The 12,774-nt window shown below is 43.2% G+C and overlaps 1 protein-coding gene across 4 annotated transcripts in view; it reads right to left on the minus strand.

Annotated features, from left to right (window-relative positions):
- Positions 1-12,774, minus strand: part of EFCAB6 (EF-hand calcium binding domain 6) — a 304,195-nt gene that overhangs the window by 83,024 nt on the left and 208,397 nt on the right. For all 4 annotated transcript variants that reach the window (XM_031934644.1, XM_031934643.1, XM_031934646.1 and 1 more), the window contains one exon: positions 5,337-5,455. In XM_031934644.1, the coding sequence (XP_031790504.1) occupies positions 5,337-5,455 (119 nt within the window). The remainder of the gene's footprint in view (positions 1-5,336; positions 5,456-12,774) is intronic.

The following is a 12,774-nucleotide window of genomic DNA, read 5'->3' on the forward strand; positions in this document are numbered from 1 at the left end:
TCTATGCAGCAGGTAAGAAGAACCTGTTGGGCGGTTACACCCTGACCAGGACAGGCTGTCAGACTCCAGTTCTGACATAAGCAGCATCCTGTCCTCTGCACAGCTGTTTCCTCTCTGTCCCAGGACTTCCCACCCTCCTCAGGCTCTGGGCCTCTGCTCACGGATGCCTGTTCCCCACCTCTGGCTGCCTCTCTCAGCTAACGACTATGTATTAAGACTCAACTCAGGTGTTGTGTTTGGGAGTTCCTCCTTGAGCTCCCGTGGTGGCTGCCTCCGCAGCTCCCTCCTGGCATGTGGCTGTCGTCACTGAGCAACCTGTGGGCAGAGGCTGTCTTTCATCTCTGGAACCTTTGAATCTAGCACAAGGCCTGGCACAAAGAAAGATCCAAAAACATGACTGCTAAATGGTTGGTCAGATGAGTAAGATGGCTGCATGCACTTCCCTCTTGCAGCATCCTTAGCAGTCTCTCCAAAGTCAAACCAAAATTATTCCTCCTGAAATCTCTCGCGTAGAGCTCCTAACCTGGCTTCAGCGAGCAGGGTTCCTTTCACAATAGCCTCCTCCAGGCTTGCAATGCTTTATCCCTTTAACCCTCCACAGGCCAGCCTGTGACATCTGCATCCCCCTTGGCATCCCTGTGCCTCCCTGGCCTCTGTGCAGTTTGCTGGGGCCCCTGGGGGGTGGGCTCTGAGCAGAAGTGTGGCACTCGTCCCTGAAAGCCTGTGTGCAATCCTGCAGCTCTGCAGTCTCACCTGGGTGGGTGGAGTCCTTCACTAAGAGGATAACACCACAAGATGAAAGCCAGCCAGGTCCCTGAGTCACTGCTTGGAAGCAGGAGCCACTAGACACACAGCAGGCTTTGGGTGAATGAGAATAAAACATAGACATGCTAAGCCACAGAGATCTGGGGGTCAATCGATTAATTTACTTCAGTAGCATGAACCAGGCCCTCGGGACTGATCTGAAATTCTAAAATAGTGCACTTCACAGGTGCTTGAATAAATGTTGACTGAATAATGGATGTTGAACATTTTTTTCCTTGTCTATAGTCTGTCATATTTTTTACTTCTGTGTTTTCAGAAAAGCATAACGGTATTTTCCTATTTGCTTCTGCCTGCCCAGTTTCTGGGGGCTGTCCTCTCCTGACAGTCAACTTGGACCTGCTCAGACTGCCAGAGCTGATGGGATGTCTCCTGCAGGCCCCTGCCGCTCCCCAAGTTCGCCATAGCCCCCGGTCATCAGGAACATCGTGGTGAGGGTGCTTCACTAACACCGTGAGACAGCCCCATGGGGAGGAGGCCCGTTTCTGCTGCTGTTTCGGGGCCCAGGCTCCTTCCTGTTGTTAGGGCAACTGAAGGAGGCTTCTTGGTGCCTGGACAACCCATGGCGGCCACCGAGCCCCGTCCTGGCTCGCGGTGCCCCCTGCTGCTGTGGTGGAGAGGTGAATCGTCACTATCAGCAAACACTGGGGGAGGAAGAGAACACGCCAGGAGGGTGGGAAGCTGAGCATGATGAACTGATGTCACATCAACAAGTAGAAAAAGCAAGAAAAAAACCACAATATCAAGTTCCCACGGATCATCACCTCTGCTGAGTGCATTAGGACTGATCTGTTGTTGTTTTACGGATTTTCTGAGCCTTCTAAAATGCGTGTGCATTCATATGATGACCAGAAGATCTTTTCAAAGCTATATTGTCATTTTGCCACTAACATTCATGCTCACATACACCCGGTGCTCTGCACGTACTAGGCTGTTTAGTTGCGTGACCATCCCGTTCATCCCTGGGGCCTTTTGGAGGGTAGAGGGTGAGAGGAAGGAGAGGATCAGGAAAACAACTATTGGGTACTAGGCTTAATACCTGGGTGATGAAATAATCTGTACAATAAAACCCCACAACATGGGCTTACCGATATAACAAACGTGCACATATACCCTCAACTTAAAAGTTAAAAAAAAAATAATAAAACTCTCAGCCCCGGTGCCATGGCTCATGCCTGTGGTCCCAGCACTTCGGGAAGCTGAGGCAGGCGGATTGCTTGAGGTCAGGAGTTTGAGACCAGCCTGGCCAACATGGTGAAACTCCATCTCTACTAAAAATACAAAAAATTAGCCAGGTATGGTGGCGGGCACCTGTAATCCCAGCTACTCGGGAGGCTGAGGCAGGAGAATCGCTTGAACCTGGGAGGCAGAGGTTGCAGTGAGCTGAGATTGCGCCAGTGCACTCCAGCCGGGGCAACAGAGAGAGACTCCGTCTCAAGAGGTCAGGAGTTCAAGACCAGCCTGGCCAACATGGTGAAGTCCTGTCCCTACTAAAAATACAAAAAAATTAGCTGGGGATGGTGGTGGGTGCCTGTAATCCCAGCTACTCAGGAGGCTGAGGCAGGAGAATCTCTTGAACCTTGGAGGTGGAGGTTGCAATGAGCCAAGATCGCACCAGTGCCCTCCAACTGGATGACAGAGTAAGACTCTGTCAAAAAAAAAAAAAAAAAAAAAAAATCTGTTTCACAAGACGAAAAGAGTAAAGAGTTCTGGAGCTGGATGGTGGTGATGGCTGCACAACGTGATGAATGTATTGAATACCGCTGAGCTGTGTGCTTAAAATTGGTGAAGATGGTAAATTGTGCTATGTGTATTTTGACACAGTAAAAAAGTGGAGAACAAAAACAACAGCAGTGAAGAAAATCTTGCATCAATAAAAACTCAATTTGATTTTGAAAATGTAGATATTACATGAAATACTTTCCAGGAAATAGTTCATCTAATGAAGTGAAACAAAAATGGCAGGCGCTATAATTTGCAAAGCGTCCTAGGAACTGCACGATTGACCTAAGGGAGAATGAAAAACATGGACACAGAAAGGGCCACCGGGTGAATGTGCATGCTGACCCAAAGACAATTCCAGAGGGAAAAAGGGATTCACTGAAGGGAGGGAACAGAGGAATTATCAGCCCAAGAACTGAATTTTTCTATGGCCTCCAAACGTATTCTCTCTCTAGCAAACTAGATTCACCATCACTCTTCCACTTCCTCATAAATTAATCTTGTATGTGAAATAACTCAGCTTAAAAGCTCAGTTTATTAGTCCTCGATTTCTGAGCCTTCAGAGGTCCTGGCAGGGACACAGCACTTAATTACCAAGACTTGCTCTCCTTAAGAGCATTTGAGTATCTTAGGCAATGAGCTCTGGATTATTCGTTTATCTTGGTCACTCTCAGCCCTGCAAAAGTGCAGAGTCAGTGTTTAAGAAGCATTTGCTGGGTGGACAAATGAAGAGAGGGTGTCTTAAATTTACTGAGTGGTTACTGCACACCAGGCCCTGGGCTAGCACTTAATATGACTCCTTACCCAGGCCTCACAGCGGCCCTGGGTGACAGGGAACATTGGTGACAGGGAACATTAGTGGTGCTTTGCAGATGATGAGTGTACGGCACAGAGAAGCTAAGTAACTTGATGGAGGCCACACAGCAGGAAGCGGGCAGGAGTCACACCCACGCATCTGGCAGCAGTGCTGTTGCTCTTAACCACTTACCATCTGTGGCATGAGGTCAACTAAACAATAGTGGACAAAATTCTGACTGCAAACAGTTGTCAACACAGGGTGAAAATCTGTACATTTCATAATTATGTTCATAAGCGTATAAAGAAACTTTAGCCACAAGCCAACGGTGAGTGTCCACCTCCAGTGGAAACAGAAATAAGCTCTGTCCCACCCTCAGAAAAAGGCTCCGTCCACTCTCATTTCCCCCATGGGAACCCTTGTGGGGGACGTGCCTCCAATGCCTCTCATCCCCATGGCCAGCCCCCACTCAGGGGTCCCCCCCTGGTGAGGTGGTGGTCTCCCAAGACCAGCACCTCCAGCCAGCCTCTCCGCTGAACTGTTTCCTGACTCATCTTCCTAAACCACAGCTCTGTTCACCCCACAACCACACTCAAATTCCATTGTTCCTCACTGCCTGGTCGATAACACCTGAAAGCAAGGACCTAGTAAGGGATTGGCCCTACCCTTCCTTTCTGACCCTGGGCGCCTCATGCTACTTCTGATAGAACACCTGCCTCCTTGCAGACAGGTGGCCTGCTGACCAAGAATGCCTCCTTCTCCATCCGGACCCATGACAGCTTCCAGCCCTCCCTGGCCCCATGCTCCTGCCTCACCGCCCAAGCCACTTGACTTGCTCTCTGCCCGGGGGTTTTGCACAGTTGTTGCTGTACCATAGTTACATGTGTGAATACATTCTGTGCCCTGACAGCTTCCCAAAGACAGGGACCATGTCGTCATCTTTGGATCATCCCAAAGGTCAACTGAGAGGGAGGGCTATGCATTTGCCTACTCTACAAAGATTTGCCTGTCACCCCGCTGAGACTACTAATGTAAGCTGCTCAAACAGAAATGGGCAGGGAGTCTAACTGGACCCTGTGTTGGAACTAATCTTTAAAAAATAAGGATTTTGTAAGAACTTCCAGTTGCTTTTCTAAATCAGACACAAAACAACCCACCTAATTCTAAACTTGGCCAACATTTCAGCCTTCCACTTTGAACAGATGAAAAGCTGGGAAATGGTATGAACTGTTTCATGAGTTTGCCTCCTGAGTGGACACACGATGTTGGTATACCATCCTGGGGGAATGCAGGTGGCTACGGACATATAATGAACAAAGAGGTAATTTGAAGTTGGGTCTGGAACTTGGAAATAGATCACATTGCTAGTGGACTGTGAAACTTAGACATCTATCCAGGGAAGACCATAACTGGGGGCCCAATTCCAAAACAGCTAAATCGAAAATACATTTGACAAATGGAACCAACATCGGATATAATTTTCAGTTTAAGAGACTCTCGGGAAGCTACTCCAAGTTGCTAAAAGTTTGGTTTTTCTTCCCACAGGTTACTTATCTATAAAACAGTTGTGCAACATTAATTTCCATCTATAGGTAATTGGGAGAAACTGCTTTTCCCTTTACCCATTGCATATCTGCTGTGTGAGGTGTATTAGAGTTAAGTCCTTGGAGAGTGACTTGTTTTGTTAAAACAGTAAAAGTTTGGGCTTGAGCTCCCAGGTCCTTGGAAATAGAAACCTCTCAAGTCTGGTATGGATGACGAGCATTTACCCTGGTTCTCCGTGTTGCTGAAGACCAAGGCAACCACCAAGGCTGCTTGCTATGAGCACCAAGGAGCAAGGAACAAGGAAAGATGTAGGAGATGAGACAGATGCAACCAAGAGAAAATACTCCCAGCCCCCAGTTACCCTGAAGTAGGAAAGGTTAGGCTGAATTTGCTGCAGCAAGCAACCCTAGTCCTTAAGAACAGAAACCAGCCAGTCTCATGTGCCACTTACCTTGCCCAAAGCTTTTCAAACTCTCTTGGTGTGAGGGGAATATCAAAACCGTACAGTGCGTTCTTTATGTCCCGGCGTCGAAGAATGCCATTGCCCTCGTTATCGGTTTCTAGAAAATTCTACAACAACAGAAGACGGTATTTAGGAATATGTGAAATGTATGTACGACAGCAGAAAAGATGTGCAATACTCAATATCTGGGACAATCCAAAGCATTTGTATCCCCGTCCACCTCCTTAATCACCTTTTAATCTAAGTTCCAGGTATCCTCATCATTCCTGGAAAGAAAGTGATAGAGTAAAATGGAAATGAGAATTAGGTGTTGGAAGCGGGTGGTTTCTGAGTTGCCTCAGGGTTTTGACTTGGATTCTTCTCCTGATTAACAACTTGGGTTCACAAATGATTAGAAATAAGGGCCAACCAGAGCCCAGGAAATGAGATGGAGGATCCTCATCTCAATGATGGTTTGGTTTTAGCCCTCTGGCTGTAAGAGGGGAAATGAGGGACATTAGACTCCAGCTATTATGACAAGATTACATGGTACCATTTTTATGGCCCTGAGGGGTACAGAAGGTATTGTCAGGCATGTAAAAGGACCACAGACTTAAATAACAGCTAACACATGTGGTTCTCAGCAATGTCTTCACTTGTTTCCAAGTAATAGCTCATTTAGTCTTCTTAATAACAACACGATGAGGTGGATATTATGGGTACATCTACAGAATTCTCTGCAAGCATGATACTTAATAGTGAAAGAACAAAACATTCCCCTTAAGATCAGGAACAAAGTGAGAATATCTCCATCACCTGCTATTCAACATTGTACTGCAGGATCTCAGCCCATTTATTTGGACAAGAAAAAGGATAAAAGGTGTAATGATAGGACAGGAAGAAATACAATTATTATTATTCACTGACATGACTGTATACATAGGAATACAAAGAACCCACAAATAAATTATTATAAGAGGTGAATTTAGCAAGCAGTCTGGATTCTATATCAACAGGCAAAATCAATCACAGTTTTTATATATCAGACACGGAAAGTGAAATTTTAAAAGACAACATTTACAAAAGGCATCAAAAATCCAAAGGCCTAGGAATAAATCTGTGGTATCTGAGAAATGCCTTTATACAGAAAAGCATAAAACTTTACTGAAAGATATTGAAGAAGATCAAAATAAATGGAGAGACACTATGTTCATGAATTAGAATACTCAGATATAATAGTAAAGGTGTCATTTTCTTTGTGGAACTTGACAAAGCGATTCAAAACTCTTGAAGAACAACGTAGAGGGATTTGCCTACCAATTAATTAAGATGTATCATTAAGTTATAGCGACGACCAAGATGTGATGTAGGTGCCAGCACAGACAAATTTATCAGTGGAACAGAATGAGGAGGTCAGCAGCACCCGCAGGCCATGATGTAGGCAGTGGTGATGCTCAGATCGGCCAGGGGAAAGGGGACTTCACAATGACCAGTGCTGGGAGAGTGGGACTTCCATATGGAGGAAATGAGACGGGGTCCCTGCCTCTCAACACTTGGGAAACATCTAGTCCAGATTTCAAGACCTGAATGTGAAAGTTGAAACTGTCAAGCTCCTATAAGAGAGTGTGAGAGAATATCTTCGTGACTCCAGGGTAGAATTCTTAAACAAGACCCACAGAGAGATGTTAGTAAATTTGACTACATTAAAAAGAACTTATATTTATCAAAAGACACCATATAAAAAAGGTAAGAACACAGAATACACACTGAGAGATGATAGTTGCACTACATGTCACTTACAAAAGAGCAGGATCCACAGAGCAGTGTACACTATGACCATAGTCACAGTTTCTGCTGACCGGTGAGAAAAAGACAAACCAGCATGTAGACTTAAAGTCTCAAGCAAGCACTTCACAATCGAGGAAACCTGACTAATGAATGACTAAGTGAAGATACTCAATCTCACTAATAACTAACAAAATGCCAATCAAATCTGCAATGAGATACTATTACATATCCACTAGAGCAGAAAGAACTAGGAAGTCTGATGGTACCAAGTGCTACAGGGTTGAGCGGTTTTGACAAAGTCAAAGATATTTACTACCTGGGCCTTTACAGAAAAAGTGTGCTGGCTCCTGGTCTAAGATATTGGCAATATTCTTTTCCTTCACTTGAATGGTAGTTACATGGTGACTACTTTAAATTTATTTAAACTATACATATGCATTTTATATACTTCATAGTAGAGCCATAACTTTAAAAAAAAAAAAAAAAAACTATGCTTTAAAAACAATTGAGTCTATAGGATTTCAGAGTCCCTTTAAAAACACATAGCAGGTCTGGCATATAAGAAACTTGGAAGTTACCACTCTGTCCCAACAACAAGTAAAAATCTGACCTAATTGGAATATCAACCACTCTTCTTAAATCATAAGAGAAGTGAAGTTACAGGCCAAATCACTGTCCCCAAAACTGGACAGACAGACAGGTGAACACAGAGAATCACAACTTACTGGGACAGACACCCATAAGCAGAAAACTTTACAGGAACTTATGCCAGAAAGATAGAAGTGGAGGGAATAATTCCTAACTCATTCTATGAGACCAGTATTGCCCTAATACCAAAACCAGACAAAGATATTACAAGTAAAGAAAACTACACACCATTATCGCTCATGAGAGATAATGTCATTGATAATTCAACAGGAATAGCATTGAATCTGTAAATTGCTTTGGACAGTATGGTCTCAAGCTGAGAGCAAAATTAGGAATGTAATCCCATTCACAATTGCCACAAAAAGAACAAAATATCTTGGAATATAGCTAATCATGGAAGTGAAAGTTCTCTACAATAAGAATTACAAAACACTACTCAAAGAAGTGATGACACAAACAAATGGAAAAACATTCCATGCTCATGGATTGGAAGAATCAATATCATTTAAATGACCATATTGTCCAAAGCAATTTACAGATTCAAGGCTATTCCTGTTGAACTACAAATGACATTCTTTGTAGAACTAGAAAAAGCTATTGTAAAATTCATATGGGACTAGGCGTGGTGGCTCATGCCTATAATCCCAGAACCTTGGGAGGCTGAGGCAGGCAGACTGCTTGAGCCCAGGAGTTCAAGACAAGTCTGGGCAACATGGCAAAACCCTGTCTCTACAAAAAACACAAAAAATTAGCTGAGTGTGGTGGCACATGTCTGTGGTCCCAACTGTTTGGGAGGCTAAGGTGGAAGGATGGCTTGAGCCTGGTAGGCAGAGGTTACAGTGAGCCAAGATCATGCCACTGCACTCCAGCCTGGGTGACAGAGTGAGACTCTGTCTCAAAATAAAATAAAATAAAATAAAATTCATATGGAATCAAAAAAGAGTCTAAATAGCCAAGGCAATCCTAAGCAAAATGAATAAAGCTGGAGGCATCAAGTTACCCAATTAAACTATACTATAGGACTACAGTAACCAAACAGTATGGTACTGGTACTAAAACAGACACATAGAACAGTGGAACAGAATAGAGAGCCCAGAAATAAGACTGCACACCTACAACCATCTGATCTTCAACAAAGCTGACAAAAACTAGTAATGGAGAAAGAACTCCTTATTCAATAAATGGTGCTGGGATAACTGGTTAGCCAAATGCAGAAGATTGAAACTGGGCCCCTTCCTTATAACAAATACCCCTTCCTTATAATAGAAAATAAACTCAAGATGGATAAAAGACTTAAATGTCAAATTCAAAACTATGAAAACCCTGAAAGACAACCTAAGCAATACCATTCTGGACATAGGAATCAACAAAGATTTCATGACAAAAGCAAAATTGACAAATGGGATCTAATTAGATTTGACAGCTTCTGCACAGCAAAACTATCAATAAAGAGACAACCTACAGAATGTAAGGAAAATTTGCAAACTATGCGTCTAACAAAGGTCTAACATCCAGCATCTATAAGGAACTTAAACAACCCCATTGAAAAGTGGGCAAAGGACATGCCAGATACTTTTCAAAAGAAGAAATACATGTGGCCAACAAGTACATGAAAAAAAGCTCATCAGTGGTCACTACAGAAATGCAAATCAAAAGCACAATGAGATACCATCTCATACCAGTCAGAATGGCTACTACTAAAAAGTCAGCCAGGCATGGTGGCTCACACCTGTAATCCCAGCACTTTGGGAGGCAGAGGCAGGTGGATCACCTGAGGTCAAGAGTTTGAGACCAGCCTGGCCAACATGGTGAAATCCTGTCTCTACTAGAAACACAAAAAAATTACCCGGGTGTGGTGGCATGCACCTGTAGTCCCAGCTACTCGGGAGGCTGAGGCATGAGGATCACTTGAACCCGGGCGGTGGAGGTTGCATTGAGCCTAGATCACACCACTGCACTCCAGCCTGGGTGACAGAGCGAGACTCAATCTCAATTTTTTTAAAAAAGTAAAAGAATAACAGATGCTGGCAAAGTTGCAGAGAAAAGGGAACGCTTATACACTGTTATATGCCACTGTTGGTGGCAGTGTAAATTAGTCCAACCATTATGGAAAACAGTGTGGCGATTCCTCAAAGAGCTACCATTCAACCCTGCGATCCCATTACTGGGTATATACCCAAAGAAACATAAATCATTCTAAATATGTAAATATAAATATATTTATATAACATAAATATATTACTATCATATATAAATATTTTATATCAATATCATATATTTATGTAACAAATATATGATATTAATATGTATTATATAACAAATATATATTTATTAGATTGATTAGATAACAAATACATGATATTAATATCATATATTTATATAAGACAAATATAAAGATACATGCACAGGTATGTTCACTGCAGTACTATTCATGATAGCAAAGACATGGAATCAACCTAAATGCCCATGAATGGTAGACTGGATAAAAAGACTGTGGAATATATACATCATGGAATACTACAAAGTCATACAAAAGAATGAGATCATGTCCTTTGTAGGAACATGAATGGAGCTGGAGGCTAACATTCTTTGAAAACTAATGCACGAACAGAAAACCAAATACCGCATGTTCTCACTCACAAGTGGGAGCTAAATGGTGAGAACACACTGACACAAAGAAGGGAACAACAGGCACTGAGACCTACACTTGAGGGTGGAGGGGGAGAAGAGAGGGAAGATTTGGAAAGATAACTATTGGGTATTAAGTTTAGTAGCTGGGTGACAAAATAATCTGTATGACAAACCCCCATGGCATGAATTTACTTATATAACAAACCTGCACACGTATCCCTGAACCTAAAATAAAAGTTAAAGAAAACTATAATACCATTTACATTAGCACCCCCCAAAATGAAATACTTAGGTATAAATCTAATAAAACATTAGCCAGGAATGGTGGTATGCACCTGTTATCCCAGCTGCTTCGGAGGCTGAGGTAGGAGGACCGCTTGAGGCCAGGAATTCCAAACCAGCCTGGTCTTATTTACAAGAGCTCTTACATGCAAGAGCTATGTAATGAAAACTACAAAACTCTGATGAGAAATGTTTTATGTTTGCAAAACCTAAATAGAGATATTCCATGTTTATGGATAGGAAGGCTCAATAGCATCAAATATAGGTTCAATTCAATCCCAATCAAAATCCCAGCAAATTGTTTTGCAGAGATCCATAAACTTACTCTAGTTTATATGGAGATGCAAAAACTTAGAATAGCCAACACAATACTGCAAAAAAAAAAAAAAAAAAAAAAAAAAAGAACAAACTTGGAGAACTGACACTACCTAATATCAAGATTTACTATAAAGCTGCAGTAATCATGACAGTGATATTGGTTAAAGAAAAGACAAGTAGAGCAGGGGAACACAATAGAGAGATAGAGAGTCCAGAAACAGACCTACATAATCAACATATCCTTGACAAAGGGGCAAAAGCAATTCAACAGAGCGAAGACAAGTCTTTTCAACAAATGGTGCAGGAACAATTGGACGTCCACCTTCAAATAAGTGAATCTAGACACAGACATTATACCCTTCACAAAAATTAACTCAAACGGATTACAAACCTAATTGTAAGATACAAAACTATAAAACTCTTGTAAGACAACATAGGAGAAAATTTAGATGACCTTGAGTTTGGCAGTGACTTGTTAGATATAATCCATGAAAGAAAGAATTCATGAGCTGGGCTTCATTAAAATTAAAAATATCTGCTCTGCAAAAGACACTGTCATGAAAATGAAAGACAAGCCACAGACTGGGAGAAAATATGCACAAAAGCTATATCTGATAAAGGACTCTTAAAACCCAACAACAAGAAGAAAAGAAACAGTCCAATTAAAAAATGGGCCCAAAACTTAACAGATACATCACTAAAGTATATACGGAAAGATGACAAATAAGCATATGAAAAGATGCTCCATATCATATATCATCAGAAACATGCAAATTAAACAGCAATGAGATACCACTATACCCTATTAGAATGGCCAAAATCTAGAACACTGACAACACTAAATGCTAGTGAGGATGTGGAGCAACAGGAACTCTCATTCCACGGCTTGACTGCAGAGACCAAGGCCTTGCCAACCCACCTGTCACTCACTCTCCAACAGTGTTTATCATTATTTTTTTCACAGCACTGATCTGCTTTGTTGTTCATTGACTGTCACCTCCACTGGTGTGTGATCTCCATGAGATGGGATCAGACTGACCGTGGTTACCACTACATCCCAGTGCATTACTGGTGCACAATATGTGCTGAATAAATCCAAGCAGGGAAGGATGAAGCTGGAAAGGGCCCTGGAATTGGCCCTCAGGAGTCCCTGGGGTCCACAGAGAGCAGCAGCAGCAGATGAGGGCCAGGAGGCTGGTCTGACCGTCCTGAGAGGGCAGACTGCAGGAGGGGAGGAGAAAGAGACCAGGAGAAGCTTGGCAACTGGGTGTGTGGAGGAGGGAAGAGAGAGTCTAGGGTCAGCTGAGAGACAAGGCTGGCTGGAGAGCAAAGGGTCTCATCTCTTTTTAAGTCAGACCCAAGTGAGAGGAAGGTTAAAGAGAAGGTGTGGAGGATGATGCCAAATAGTGCACCCTGCTTTCTTCTCAGCTGGTATTCACTGGGTCAGGTGCAGTTTCTGGTGCAGACCCTGCCCTGAACCCCTGAACTTGGAGGGCCGCTCTGAAAGTGGGCCACACAGAGCTCCAGTCTGTGTGATTGGTTGGCGTGGGCCAGCGCAGACAGTTCACTCCATAGAGGGCACAATATAGACAGTCGACTCTATGGAGCCCACGGCACAGAGAGTCGACTCTATGGAGCCCACGGCACAGACAGTCCACTCTGTGGAGCCCACGGCACAGGCAGTCCACTCTGTGGAGCCCACGGCACAGACAGTCCACTCTGTGGAGCCCACGGCACAGACAGTCCACTCTATAGAGCCACGGCACAGACAGTCCACTCT

The sequence above is a fragment of the Piliocolobus tephrosceles genome, chromosome 19 (genome assembly GCF_002776525.5).
Source record: "Piliocolobus tephrosceles isolate RC106 chromosome 19, ASM277652v3, whole genome shotgun sequence".
Taxonomy (NCBI): domain Eukaryota; kingdom Metazoa; phylum Chordata; class Mammalia; order Primates; family Cercopithecidae; genus Piliocolobus; species Piliocolobus tephrosceles.